Genomic DNA, 13,784 nt, shown 5'->3' with positions numbered 1-13,784 from the left:
CATCCCGCCACCTAACCATGAACCGAACCAGGTAAACCCTAACCCGTACACTAAACCGTTACCCTAACCCTAACCGTACCAACCTAACCCTAACCCTACCATAAACCGCTACCCTAACCCTAAACCGTACCCTAAACCCGTACCCTAACCCGTTACCTAACCAGTACCCTAACCTAACCCGTACCCTAACCCAACCCGTACCCTAAACCTTACCCTAACCCTAACCGGTACCCTAAACCCTACCCGTTACCCTAACCCTAACACGTACCCTAACCCTAACCCTTACCTAACCCGTACCCTAACCCGTTTTTTACCCTAACCCGTACCCTAACCCTAAACCGTACACCCGTACCCTAACCCGCACCCTACCAGAACCTAACCAACCTTAACCATACCCGTACCAGACCATAACCCGTTACTAACCCTAAACCCTAACCCGTACCCTCCCTAACACTAACCGAAACCTACCCTAACCATAACCAGATCCGTACCTAACCCGTACCCTAACACTAACCCAACCAGTACCTAACCTAACCCTAACCCGTACCCGTTACACTCACCCCGTTACCCTAACCTAACCTAACCCGTTACCCGTACAGCCTAACCAGTTACCCTAACCCGTACCTAACCCGTACCCTAACCCCGGACACTAACCCTTACCCTAACCCGTACCCTAACCCTAACCCGTTACCCTAACCCGTACCCTAACCGTACCCTAACCCTACCAGTACACTAACCGTACCATAACCCGTACCCTACCCCTAACCCGTACCCTAACCCTAACCCTACCCTAACCGTTACACTAACCCGTTACCCTTAACCCGTACCCTAACCCTTACCCTACCCTAACCCGTTACACTAACCCTAAACCCTAACCCGTACCTAACCCGTACCCTAACCCAACCCTAACCCAACCCTAACCCTAACCCGTACCCTAACCCTAACCCGTACCCTAACCCTAACCCTAACCCCTAACCCTAACCCTAACCCTCACCCTGCAGCCACCCCGCGAGTCCTGAGCAGGGCGGGCCCCTGTCAGTGTGGACGCCACCCCCACATGGCCGTTTCCCTTCTGTTGACTACGGCAGGACTTCCAGCGCTGAGAGGAGACCTACTTGGCTTGTTCCTGCTCAATGGGAGACGATTTCATGTTGTCACCCCTGGGGATGACGTCAGCTGCGTGCCTTCCTATGCGGCCTTTCTTCTGTTGACAGACATTTCCTCAAAACCCCCTGTGCTTTTTATGTTGTATTCTGTCAAATGCTTTTTCTGCAACTCTTGAGGGGATTGTATGCTTTTTTCCCTTTCTCTTTGTTTTTTTTTTTTTTAATTTTTATTTATATATCCTTGAGAGACACAGAGAGACAGAGACGAGAGGCAGAGCCACAGGCAGAGGGAGAAGGCTCCATGCAGGGAGCCCGATGTGGGACTCGATCCCGGGACTCCAGGATCATGCCCTTGGCCGAAGGCAGGCGCTGAAGCGCTGAGCCCCCTGGGCCGCCCCATGTCCTTTCTCTGGTTAATGGGATGGGTCGTGCTGACTGATCCCCAGAGGGGCTGCGGGGGCAGGTGGGCAACATGGATGAACAATAGGAAAAGCTACAAGTGTCTGGTTCTAAATAAAGAAATCCCAGAAATTTAGAAAGTACAGCCTGGCAATAGAGTCAGTACTGTTGGGACAGCTTGTACGGGGACAGACAGTGACGCCGCTTCTTGTGGGGAGAGCTGAGTGAGGCACAAATTGTCAAGTCACTAGTTGTAGCCCTGAAACTACTGTCACGTTGTGTGTCGACTGTACTTCAATAAACCCCAAAGAAAAGGGGTTTCTGGTAGGACTCCCGGTGGGTCCGTGAAAGGCATTTACCCCGTCGTTACGCACACGAAGGCACCTCTGCAGAGGGGACAAGATGCTCACGTGTCTTCATGTTAATTTTTAGAAGATTTACTTGAGAGAGGGTGCAGTGGAGGGAGAGGGGGAACCTGGAGCGGACTCCTCACCCACCGGAGCCCGAGCCCCACCCGAGGCTCCACGCCACAAGCTTGAGATCCTGACTTGAGCCAAACTCAAGAGTCGACGTGGAACCGACGGAACCACCCAGGAGCCCCTCAAATGTTCCTAACTGCAACCACATGCTGTGAACCCTGGGGGGCAGGGGGTATCTGTGACCCCCAGTCTGCCTTGAAGGGCGGGAGGCCTGCAGGGCCTGAGGATGGGAACTGAGGATGTGGGAGGGTGCCTGCATCGCCTTCCCGCCCGGCGTGGGGACAGGACTCTCCCCCGGGACCCTCGGCCTTCAGGGTGAAGGGCTAAGTGCTGATTGGACCCCGCCTGCCCACAGTGATGATGCGGGACCCCACTCTGGGTGGAACTGTGGTGCCCCCGAGTTCCACCGCTGCCTGGTGCCCACTCTGCATCCGCAGACCGTCGGAGGCACTCGTGCTCCGGATCTGGCTCGCAGATCTCCTGCTCTCCCCAGTAGCCCAGTACTCATCTCTCCTCAGTACCCCAACTCTCCCACTCTCCCCAGTACCCCGGTACTCCCACTCTCCCCAGTACCCCAGTGCATAAAGAGGAGGCGCTCACACAGCTACAGGTCACAGGTGAGTGGCAGCTGATCCCTGATCTCCGCGGGCCACAGTGGGGCCTGTGGGTCTGGGTGGGGGCACAGGCCTCCCCAGCTGGGGTCCACACACCCCGACCCCCAATGCGATGACCGTGAGCAGCTCCTACAGCCCTTCCACAGCCCCACGGGGTGAGAGTGGCCACCCTGCTGCTCCCGTCCAGGGAAGGAGGCTGCAGTCGGAACTCAGGCAGCTCCCCCGGGACCCCTGCTCCCCTGTAAGCCCTGTGCTGTGCAGGCACCCAAGCCATGACCTTTCCAGCCTGTCCTAGACGCATGGACCCCAACAGGGGTGACTGACATCCCCCCATCCCGCCCTGTGCCCGCTGGGTCCCCCTGGCCCGTGAGCAGGCTTGCTCTTCACACACTGGAACGAGTCCCTCGTGCTCCCCCGGGCCCCCCTCAGGCTATTCACACATCGCTGCCCTCAGGGTGGGGAGTTTGGTCGCACTCTTGCTGGCATCAGGTTTTAATTTTGATGAAATCCAGTCCGTGGCTTTCTCCCTTTGGTCGTGTGCTTGTGGAATCTAAGAGAAACCTTCGATCCCCGCCCCCGCCCCAAGCCCGCAGGGACACTCGCTGGCCGGCCCACCCACCACCATCTCTGCGCCGGCCCCGGGCTGGGAGACGTCACCCCCGAGCATCAGGTAGGCAGTTCCTGGAGCCCCTTGGTCCCCCGCCCGTGTGCTCCTGATACCAGGGTGGGAGCGCTCTGTGACCCCAGTGTGACGGTGTGTCCTGGGACAGTGGCTGGGAAGGTGGACTGTAGGTGGGCGAGGGACAGACAGGCAGTGAGGGCCCGTGTGTGATGCCTGTGCCCCTCGGGGCTACGGGGTTGTTTCCGGCTCCGGTCAGACAGAGGGGCACCTGCCCACGGGGAGCACCCGGATGCATGTGTCCTCAGAAGGTTCTCACGCGCCGTCATTCTTGGATGTGTTTGGATTGCAGCACGATGCAGGAGGACCCGGAGACACTGCTGGCCTTGCAAAGGGCCAATATCGTGGCCCAGTACCATCAGGTGAGGCCCAGAAGGGACCGTAGACACTACACACCCACGACAGGGGGGATTATACCTGCAAGAGCAGGTGAGGCTCAAGAGGGGATCAGAGCCAAGGATGAGCCAGGTCAGCCCAGACAAGGACCATAGTCACCAGGAACAAGTGAGACCCTGGGGATGGTCCCAGTGTCAGTAGCAACTAAGGGTCCATCCTGGATCCTAGTCATTGGTAGCTGAGGAGCCCAGTCACCAGGTACAGGTGAGGCCCGGGTGGGGACCAGAGTCACCAGGTCCAGATGAAGACTACAGCTACCAGGTCCAGGTGAGCCCAGGTGGGGACCAGAGTCACCAGGTTCAGGTGAGGCCAAGGTGGGGACCACAGTCGCAGATCCACATGAGGCTCAGGTGGAGACCAGAGTCACCTAGGTGAAGCCCAGTTGGGGACTAGAGTCACCAGGTCTGGGTGAGGCCCAATTGGGGACCAGAGTCACCAGGTCTGGGTGAGGGCCAGGTAGGGATCAGAGTCACCAGGTCAAGTGAGGCCCAGGTGGGGACCACAGTCACCAGGTCAGGTGAGGCCCAGGTAGGAACCACAGTCACCAGATGCAGGTGAAGCCCAGTGGGGGACCACAGTCAACGGGTCCAGGTGAGGCCACGGTGGGGATCACAGTCACCAGTTCCAGGTGAGGTCCAGGTGGGGACCAGAGTCACCAGGTCCCGGTGAGGCCAAGGTGGGGACCAGAGTCACCAGGTTCAGGTGAGGCCAAGGTGGGGACCAGAGTTGCAGATCCACATGAGGCCCAGGTGGGGACCAGAGTCACTAGGCCCAGGTGAGGCCCTGTTGGGGACCAGAGTCACCAGGCCCAGGTGAGGCCCAGTTGGGGACCAGTCACCAGGTCTGGGTGAGGCCCAGGTGGGGACCAGAGTCACCAGGTCCGGGTGAGGCCCAGGTGGGGACCAGCGTCACCGGTTCAAGGTGAGGCCCATGTGGGGACCATCGTCACCGGGTCCGGTTGAGGGCCAGGTAGGGATCAGAGTCACCAGGTCAGGTGAGACCCAGGTAGGGATCAGAGACACCAGGTCCAGCTGAGGCCCAGGTGGGGACCACAGTCACCAGGTCCAGGTGAGGCCCAGGTAGGGATCAGAGTCACCAGGTCCGGGTGAAGTCCAGTGGGGGACCACAGTCACCGGGTCCAGGTGAGGCCCAGGTGGGGACCACAGTCACCAGGTCAGGTCAGGCCCAGGTGGGGATCGTCACTGATAGATAGAAGCAGGTGAGGCTGTCAGGCTGCGCCCACCGGGCAGACAGGCCCTTCCTCCGGTGCCCGGCCAATCTCAGAGGGTCGGCGCTCCCTCAGGATTCAGGGGAGGGAGGAGCCCTTCTGCTCCCTCCTGTCTGTCCCCATTTCCCTGCTCTGATGGGTCCCCACCACGGAGCCCCCTCTGTTGCAGGCGCACCAAGCAGGGTCTCTGCAGGACCTGTCACTGTGCAAGGTCACCGACCACCAGGGCTTTCTGCAGTGAGTCCCCTGGACACCCCTCATCCATCTCAGGGGGGGTGGCATTTGCAGGAACACCTCTCTGGAGGCTGACCCCCCCCCCCAGGTCGGGACCTTGTCCCCTGGAGCCCTCTGAGGGCCATGTCTGCGCTGGGCTGCAGCTGAGACACCCCAGAGGACAACCTGGGACGTGGGCAGGAAGGGAGCTGGGCCCGGGGGAGGCCCCTGGACACTCGGAGGAGGGGCCTCCATGCCTGCTTCGGGCAGGCCCAGGTGTCTGCCTCCTGTATCGAGGGGGGGCAATCCTGTCAGCAGGGGATCCCGCCTGTGAGGGGCTCTGGGGCTGGGGCGTGCTCTCCGTAGGGGGACGGCCTGGTCTGGGGCGAGTCCGCAGGGGTGCTCTCACCCACACCCAAAGGCTTCTGCGGGGCTGCAGGTAGATGCCGGGGACCAGGCCAGGGCAGGGAGGGGGTGGCGCAGAGGGAGGGCCCGACCAGGCAGGAGGAGGGAAGAGGAGGAGGGGTCTGCCCTGGGCGGGAACGAGGGAAGGGACAGCCCAGTGGCCTAGGTCGCAGAGGACGAGGCTGATGGGTCAACAGCCAAACGAGAACCTGATGGACGCTGGAGACCCCAGGTGGGGCCCCCTCAGCCCTGCTCACGGCCCGGTGGCTGCTGGGATGGCTCGGGGGTGGTCGTGCTCAGGGGCTCCGACAGGACAGGAGGTGAAATGGGCCAGGGTGGCAGAGGGGACAGCAAGCAGAGAGGGGAGTCGGGACAGCAGGGGGATGGCCAGGGGGCAGGGCGAGGCCGGCTGGACGCTGGGCAGTCAGGCCCTGGGGAGGCGGGGGGACCTCAGCGGGACGGTCATGGGGTACCCGGGCCACGCTGACAGTTCTCAGGCTGGTCTATCGAGCAGGAGGGCAGGTCACCCCCTGGGGGCGCCGAGGGGTCCCCGCCCAGCCCACCACCGGCAAACACCCTTCTCAGACCCCCCAGACGCCGCCCCCGCCTGCCCTCAGGCCGCTGGCAGCCCCTGCCCTCCCTGGAGGAGCCCTGCCCTCCCCAGGCCCCTGGGGGCAGACGGGGGGGGGGGGTGTGTGGCTGTGGGGCAGGGGCCTCAGGGCTCTACGTCTCTTGCCTTCCAGGGACAATTAGCTGCCCGGCCCCAGCCCCCACGAGGCCAAGGTGAGAGCCCATCCTGGGCCCCGGGCAGGACGTGGGGGGCGCTGGGGTCAGCTGTCTGCACCCCGTCCCCCAGGACATCCCCGGGCGTCTCCCCAGTCCCTCGTCCCAGCGTTGCACAGGCTGCCGGGAACGCACCCCAGACCCAGAGCCGCGGTCCGCGGGGGGCCCTGTGCCTTCCTGGCTCCTCTGGGTCCCACGGAGGACTGGACGCGGCCCGAGCGCCCACCTCCCGCGGCTGGAGCCTCACCTGCGGCCCCCGCTTGTCCTCTTCCAGAAACTCCGCCAGGAGACCTGGCGCGCGGACAAATGGATAAAAATGCTCAAGCGATGGGACCACTACCTCCCCGGCGAGAAGGTGGGGCGCTGGGTGCCCCCGAGGGCTCTCCGTCCTGACAGGGCTGGGGGGCCGCCCTCAGTGTCCTCCTACCCTGTCCTCGGGGGAGCCCCCTGCCTGGGGAGAGTCTGCTGGGAGCCCGAGCCTCCCCGGGCCCCGGGACGGCGGTGGGGGAGCGTCAGGTCGGGGCCATGGTCCCTGCTCCTCGTGGGGGACGGGGTCCAGCTCCAGGGAGACCCAGCCTCTCTGCAGACACCCTGGAGCCGAAGCCGGAACCTTCTAGATGCCTCGCGCTCCCTGGGCTCCAAGGGGCCACCCTGGGCCCCTCTCACCAGCACTGCCTTCCTCCCCGCAGCTGCGGCGCCGGGTCTACAAGGGGGTCCCGCCCCAGGTGCGGGGACAGGTGTGGCTGCAATTGCTGAAGGTCGTTGACCAGTTTAAGGCCAGGAATGCCGGGAAATACCAGGTGGGACCCGTCCACTCCCCGTGGACCCTCAGTCCCCTCCCCACCCGGGCTGACCCTCCATGTCCCCTCCCCACCCGGGCTGAACTCCCGTGTCCCCTCCCCACCCGGGCTGATCCTCCATGTCCCCTCCCTGTCCAGGGCTGACCCCCTGTCCCCTCCCCTCCAGGCTGAACCCCCATGTCCCCTCCCCACCCGGGCTGAACCCCCGTGTCCCCTCCCCACCCGGGCTGACCCCCCATGTTCCTCCCACCCGGGTTGATCCTCCATGTCCCCTCCCTGTCCAGGGCTGACCCTCAGTCCCCTCCCCACCCACGACAGCTGGGCACAGGCCCTCACGCAGGCCCCGCGGGCACGGTGGGCACTCCCGCCTTCCCCGGCCTCCCAGGTGAAGGGTGGAGGTTCCTGCAGGACACACTCCCATGGTGGCCCCAGGGCTCCCTGCCCAGGACGGCAGCTGCTGACAGGTCGGGGTCTGTGTCCCTGATGCCGGCTCCTCCTCCCGGGGTCTGGGGGTGCGCTCAGGGCTACGGATGCCCCAGCTGCGTGGGCTCGGGGCAGGGGCCACGTGGGGCTGGTGGTGTTCCCGGGACACGGGGCCAGGCCAGGCCAGGGCAGCGGAGGAGAGGTGTCAGGGGCTGCAGGGACCGGGGCAGGGGGAGCGCTGGCTCCCAGGGGGCGTGCGGGGGGGCCGCTCCAGGGCTGGAGGGGGCGCTGGCGGCGCTGGGGGAGCCCGGAGCTGCACACCCCACGGCAGGAGCCGCTCGGAGGCGTCGGACACCCCAGGGTGCACTTAACCCCCGGCATGCTGCACGTGTGAGGTCGCCGCCTGTCCCCGTGCGCAGACCTGACCCCAGAGATCGGCCCCCGCAGAGGGGCCCTGCAGGCCGCGGGGCCTGCGGGGCGGGTGTCGGCACCTCGGCGGCCTCACTGGGTGGGGGCTGACTGAGCAGAGCCCCCTGCTGTCCCCCCTCCTAGGCAGCGACCCTGTTCCTCGTGCTGGCGGCCTACTCGGTGTACGACACCGTGAGTGTCCCTGCCCCTGCCTCCTGCCCCGCGGGCGGCCTTGTCCTGAGTGCTGGTGACCAGCGGGACTCACAGTCGGGGCCCCAGCTCCACGCCCCGAGATGCGGGGGAGGGTCTCTCTCCTCCGGGACGGGCAGGGGGCAGGGTGCAGACCTCCCAGGGGAGGCAGGGCCTGCGTGCCTGAGGGCCGGGGCTGCCCGGGGCCCCCGCGTGCACCGCGGCCATCCTAGAGCTCGGGTCTGGACCCTGACAGACGGCACTACTGACGAGAACCCGGGCGGGGAAGGCTCCTACTCCCCTGAAGGGCATGAGGCCGAGGCGCCCAGGAGGCCGCCCCCTTCCACGGCGCATTCCAGAAGGGTCCCCGAGGACCCCAGCTCACATGCTCCCTGGCCCCGTGGGGTGTCCTGGCCCAGCTCCCCTTGTGGGACCTGCCAGGGGCCACAGTCAGGCCCCTGACCTGCCCTCTGGGGGGTCTCTAGACCTGGCAGGTCCCCTGCAGCCTGGCACAGCTCACGGAGGCACCTCCTGCTGGTCTGAGGACGGGGGCCCTGGCACGGCGGCCGCAGGGCTCGGTAGTGGGGCCCGGGGTGCTGGCGCCCGAGCTGGTCCGGGTGGCCCTCACCTGCCCCCCCGCCCTCTGGGAGCCCCCTCCGGGAGCCCAGGCTGTGAGGGAGCCGGGGGAGCCTGACGCCCGCGGGGAGGGCTCAGAGGGGGCCTCGGGGCGCACACCCTCCATGGGGCTCTGGCTCTTGCAGGAGGTGGGCTACAGCCAGAGCATGAGTGAGATAGATCGCAGCCATCCTCCTCATGTTCCTGCCCGAGGAGGACGCCTTCTGGGCGCTGGCCCAGCTGATGACCAATGACAGGCATGCCATGCACGGTAGGGGCCCGCCGGGCCGCTGGGCGGGAGGGGAGTCAGGAGGGCCTCCCTGCAGGCTGCTGCACTGGGGGGCAGGCGGGGACCCCCCAACCCGCCCCCCCACGGGCAAGGGCCCCGCCTCCCTGGAGACCTTGGGGTCCCGGAGCCACGGCCACCCGCCCCACCGTCTGCAGGCCTTGCACTCCCGCTACTCCCCCAGCCTCCCGCCCGGCTGCCTGCTTGCCCGCCAGGCCCCCCTGCCAGCCCACGGCCACACGGGGCCCAGGGGGCAGCGTCTCCCCCTCCTAGGGGTCCCCAGCCTCACTCCCAAGCCCCACAGAAGGCCGTGCATGCCCATCACCCTCCCCATGGCCTGCACCCGCTGCCCCTCTGGGCTGGGGACCCGCTTGTCCCGCGGCAGCCCCTGCAGGAGAGAGGGTGCTGGGTCAGCCGGGCCTGGTCCTCAGCCCCCAGCCCATGCCCCACGGGGTCTCTTTGAGCACGAGGGTCCCAGGGCCCCGCGCCCCCGGCCTGGGAGGCAGCCCTGCCCTCTGGGAAGAGCGGGTCCAGTCAGGGCTCTGAGGGAGGTGGGCACACGGGGGTCAGTGTGTGGGGGGAGGCCCCTGCCCCGACACCCCCCACCCCGCCTGGTGCAGGAGGAGGCCCTGACCGTGGGGACCTGGGGCCTTCTCAGGTTTCTTCGTCCCGGGCTTCCCGAAGCTCCTCAGGTTCCAGGCTCATCACGAGCGCGTCCTCCAAAGAGCTCTCCCCAACCTGAGGAAGCACATGGCGAGTGGGAGCTCCTGAGGCTCCGTCCCCGGGGCCCGGGGCAGGGGGTGGGGGGCACGGCCCTCCGAGCTGCCCAGAGTTGGGGTCACGTTCCTCCCCCTGGGGCCCGGGGGCGCCCTCGGGGCTGGGCTGGGCCGGGCCGTGGGGAGCACGTCCACCCAGCTCCAGGGGCCGCGGCGTGGGGCCTGAGCACCTCCTGCCCTCCCGCCAGGATGAGGAGCAGATGTCCACCGACATCTATACCCCAAAGTGTTTCCTGCAGTGCTTCCTCGGCCGGGTGAGGTCCCCGCTCCCGGACCTGCCCCCTGCCCCCGGGGAGGGCCCAGCTCAGCCCCACCCTCCAGACGAGCCAGGCCCGACCCCGGGGCCCTGAGGCTGAGGCTCGCAGCCCAGCCCGTCCTGGAGAAGCCCAGAGGGTCCCTGGACGAGGTTCCTGGGGCAGGCCGTCTCTGCCTCAGCTCCCCCCGGGGAGGCCGGGTCAGCCCGGGGTGTGGACGGGCCCTCGGCCCATCGGGCGGCCAGCCTGGGGTCCTCTCAAGGCGTGGTGTCGTCAAGTGCGGGCAGAGTCTGTGCCCCCAGGGGTGCGGGAGGTGCTGGCCGGGGTCGGAACCCTGAGCGGCCGGGAGCTCTGATCTCCCTGGGAGGAGGGCACGCACGGGGGGGCTGTGGGGCCTTGTCGGAGGCAGCCGGGGGGCAGATGGCAGGCCTAGCCTAGCCCCAGCTGAGCCCCCCAGGGGCCCTGCTCAGGCCGCTCCTTCCACCCCGCTGTCCCCTAGACCCCCTTCTTGCTCACCCTGAAGCTGTGGGATGCCTACATATTCGATGGGGAGCGGGTGCTCACGGCCATGGCCTACACCATCCTCAAGGTGCACAGGAGTAAGTGAGCCCCTGGGAGCCCAGGTGTGCTGGGGGCGGGGGGCAGGGGCGGTGACCCTGTGCTCTGAGCAGCACCCAGACCTGGGGTGGGGGGACGGTGGGGCAGGCGGGTGCAGCGGGGCTCCCTGAGAGGAGCAGCGGGCAGGGGCCACCCCGGCCAGCGCACTGCCCACGGCACTCCTGGGCACAGCGGGACCCCAGCCGCTGGCCTGGGGGCACCGGGGGCCCCAGGGCGGGGCCCTCTGGGTCTGACTCTTGCCCACCGCCCAGAGCGCCTCCTGAAGCTGCCCCTGGAAGGGCTCCAGGAGTTCCTCCAGGACTCTCTGGCCCAGCCCTGGGCCCTGGAGGACGAGGCGGTGCTCAGACACCTTCGGGCCTCCATGACCCAGCTCTGGAGGACGCAGTGCGACCTGCCCCCCCAGGTGGGCTCAGGGCCCCGGCCCCTCCTGACTCGGCCTGCTGGGGCCGCCCACAGGGGACAGAGCCCCTGGGGCCCCCGTCCTCATCTCTGGGGCTCTCCTCTTCTGCTCCAGCCTCGGGGACCCCAGGCCAAGGCTGAGCGGGCGGGCACCCACTGCAGGGCCTGGGCACCAGTGTGGGGGGCTGAGCACAGGGTCAGGCCGGGGGGCCACACGGGAGCCGTGAGGACCCCCGGGGCCCCCAGCGGGGGACACACAGCCTGCTGGCGACGCTGACCCCGTCGGCCTCTTTCCAGTGGGACCTAAGGAGTTCCCCACGAGGCCCCTGGGCCTGGAGCGAGTGTCCCCAGCGCCCGGGCCTCTCCTCCCTTCTCCGGCCTCTGAGACACTGCCCAGGGTGGAGGAGCCGGCCTCCCCGGGCCCAGCCACCCAGCCTGAGCCGCCCGGACCCCCTCCCGGCCAGGCCATCATCCAACTTCCCCCCCAGCAATGGAACTCCCTCCCCACCCTCCCAGTACAACAAGACGGTGCAGGCAGGCGGCCCCCAGACATGGTGGGTTTCAAGACAAAAAACGGGGTCCTCTTCCCTTTGGCACCTGCCTGGGCCACCCCAGAGGCCCCGCGACGGACCAGGCCCTGGAGCACCCCCAGGACTCCCATCACGGGGTCCCCCCAGCCCCCGAGGGACAACGCTGTCGGGCCCAGGACACCCTTCCTGCCCCGCGGCCACTGCAGCTCGTGCCCCTCGCTGGGCAGTGATGGGCACAGCCAGGGCAGAGCCAGGGTGGCGCTGAGCCCGCTGCCCCGAGGCCCCGCACAGGCCCGGGACCCTCTGCCCTCCGCGTCCATGGGGCAGCTCGATGATCACGGGCCTCGGGGGCAGAGCGTGGCGGTGAGTGCGGGGGCCCGGAGGCTCTGGCCTGCCGTCACCGTGCCCTGCCTCGTCTCGCTGTCCTCCCGGAGGGCGGCACCCCCCGCACAGGACACCAGCCCCTGACCCAGAGGGACCTGGGCTGGCCTGGCCCTGGGCTCTGTGGGGGCAGGGGCGATTCGAGCCCCCCGCAGGCCCATCACAAAAACTAATGGGATCCAGCTCCCCGGGGCCCTGGCCAGGCCTGCGTTCTGGCCCCGGGCTGAGTGAGCCCTCTCACAGTCGGATGTGGCCTCCTGGGCCCTGGGCGTGCCCCACAGATCCAGGTCGCTGACCTAGGGCAGCCCTGGGGATCCCGGGACACCCCAGGGCAGGGCAGCAGGGGCAGGCCCGTGGGCCCCACCCGCACCCACACCAGGAGGCAGGCTCCTCCAGGTGCTGGGGCTCCAGCAGTCAGTCCCCCGGCCCCAGGGGGCCCGAGGCCGGGGTCCAGCTGCCCTGTGGGGACCCAGTGCAGGAGCCCATGAGCCTCAGGTCCACGTCAGCCCTGCTGTCCCCAGAACCGCCTCTCAACACCCCAGCCTCAGGACACGCGCCCCCACCCGGAGTCGAGTCCGCACAGGCTCCCAGGTGGGGGACTCCAGCACCTGCACCCCTGTGGGATTCCCGCTTTCCTCTAAGGACAGGAAGGTCTCCCAGGGGAAGGCGCGCATCCTCGGCTCTGAGCCCCTGTTTGCTGTTGCAAGTTCAATAAAGTGCTGTGTGAAAATGCACCCCCGGCTCGTTTCTGCGTCTCCCGGAGCTCTGTGCACGGGGTGCGGAGACACCCCCAGAGAGGAGGAGGGGCACGGCCCAGGCCCCGACCGGCCCCTGCAGGGGGGCCTGGGGAGGTTGGAGGGGGGCTGGTGAGGAGGCTGGAGGGGAGCCCGTCCCGTGTCCAGGACAGGCCGCAGCAGGAGGACCCCGCAGGAGAGGCAGGGCGACAGGTCCCGGCAGGGGAAGTCGGGGTCCCCCAGGAGACCCTGACCCCGGCAGCCCGGCCAGAGGAGCCTGCTGCCCTCCAGGACGCTCCCCCAACGCAGGGGCGCAGCTGCCGGCTCCCCCGCGGAATCCCCTCCTGTGCCCCTTGCACCCCGGTCGGTGGAGGCTCGGCCGTGCTTGCGCCCTGCGGGCCTCCGCGATCCCCCGCACCTCGCCCTCGGGGTCCCCAGAGCTAACACATGCGGTAGACTTGCAGGATACGACGTGAATCTTCAAACACGCGTAGGGGAGCACCGGGTGTCACACTATAGACCTGGGACACGACAACTGGACCGAGCGCTGTGCTGTGGTGGGTAATTGAATTTCAACATTAAAAACCAAGCGACCGCGTGTCCCCCCTGAGGAGACGCCTCAGAACAGAGCCTCGGAGACCAGCCTCAGCCGCGGTGCATCCGCAGGAGCGAACTTCGCGGCGGAACTGCGGGCGAGGAGGGCACAGGCCGCCCGCGCCCCGCGCACACCAGGGCGGCCCGCGGCCACGGGGACCCGAGCTCGGCGCCCGAGACCCGCTCCCGAGCCTCTCCCGCAGCCCTTCCGACCCCCGCGGCCTCGTCCCGCGCCCGGAACCCGCAGCCCCGAGGCGGCGCCTGAGGAGCGGCGGGAACCGGCCCCGTGTGCCGCATAGACACGGCTGCGCGGCCCCACACGGCGGCCCCAGGTCACCTCACACTGAGCCACGGGAACCGGGTCTGCGCGCGGCCCTTCCTCCGGGACGGCTCAGCAGCCCCCACTCGGCCGGCGCCTCCTCACCTGCTCCTCCCGCGGCGGGTCCCGCGGAGGCTCCTGTCGGCGTGGACGCGG

General features: G+C 67.4%; 1 protein-coding gene and 1 non-coding gene across 2 annotated transcripts; one reads left to right on the top strand and one right to left on the bottom strand.

Moving 5' to 3' along the window:
* The first annotated feature begins 2,387 nt into the window (after nt 1–2,387).
* Nucleotides 2,388–11,971, top strand: LOC102154042 (USP6 N-terminal-like protein). Its single transcript, XM_038533676.1, has 13 exons — nt 2,388–2,601; nt 3,185–3,268; nt 3,570–3,639; nt 5,071–5,138; nt 6,263–6,302; nt 6,577–6,657; nt 6,992–7,102; nt 8,078–8,125; nt 8,884–9,008; nt 9,682–9,776; nt 9,988–10,053; nt 10,553–10,652; nt 10,923–11,971. Exons 9-13 carry the CDS (start codon nt 8,936–8,938, stop codon nt 11,345–11,347), a joined length of 759 nt encoding a protein of 252 aa, XP_038389604.1. The 5' UTR covers nt 2,388–2,601; nt 3,185–3,268; nt 3,570–3,639; nt 5,071–5,138; nt 6,263–6,302; nt 6,577–6,657; nt 6,992–7,102; nt 8,078–8,125; nt 8,884–8,935; the 3' UTR covers nt 11,348–11,971.
* Nucleotides 2,819–2,939, bottom strand: MIR8899 (microRNA mir-8899). The gene has a single exon (NR_128870.1). It is a non-coding gene; the product is annotated as a microRNA mir-8899 (primary transcript).
* Nucleotides 11,972–13,784: the final 1,813 nt, after the last annotated feature.

Source organism: Canis lupus, chromosome 3 (genome assembly GCF_011100685.1).
Source record: "Canis lupus familiaris isolate Mischka breed German Shepherd chromosome 3, alternate assembly UU_Cfam_GSD_1.0, whole genome shotgun sequence".
Classification (NCBI taxonomy): domain Eukaryota; kingdom Metazoa; phylum Chordata; class Mammalia; order Carnivora; family Canidae; genus Canis; species Canis lupus.
This window is presented reverse-complemented; position numbering and strand designations above follow the sequence as displayed.

What these genes read in the sequence shown, in the direction of transcription:
- LOC102154042 (XM_038533676.1), top strand. Translation starts at nt 8,936, where the DNA reads ATGTTCCTGCCCGAGGAGGACGCCTTCTGGGCGCTGGCCCAGCTGATG. An exon ending in TGACAGGCATGCCATGCACG is followed by an intron (nt 9,009 to 9,681) that starts GTAGGGGCCCGC and finishes GGGCCTTCTCAG; the next exon opens with GTTTCTTCGTCCCGGGCTTC. An exon ending in CATCCTCAAGGTGCACAGGA is followed by an intron (nt 10,653 to 10,922) that starts GTAAGTGAGCCC and finishes CCCACCGCCCAG; the next exon opens with AGCGCCTCCTGAAGCTGCCC.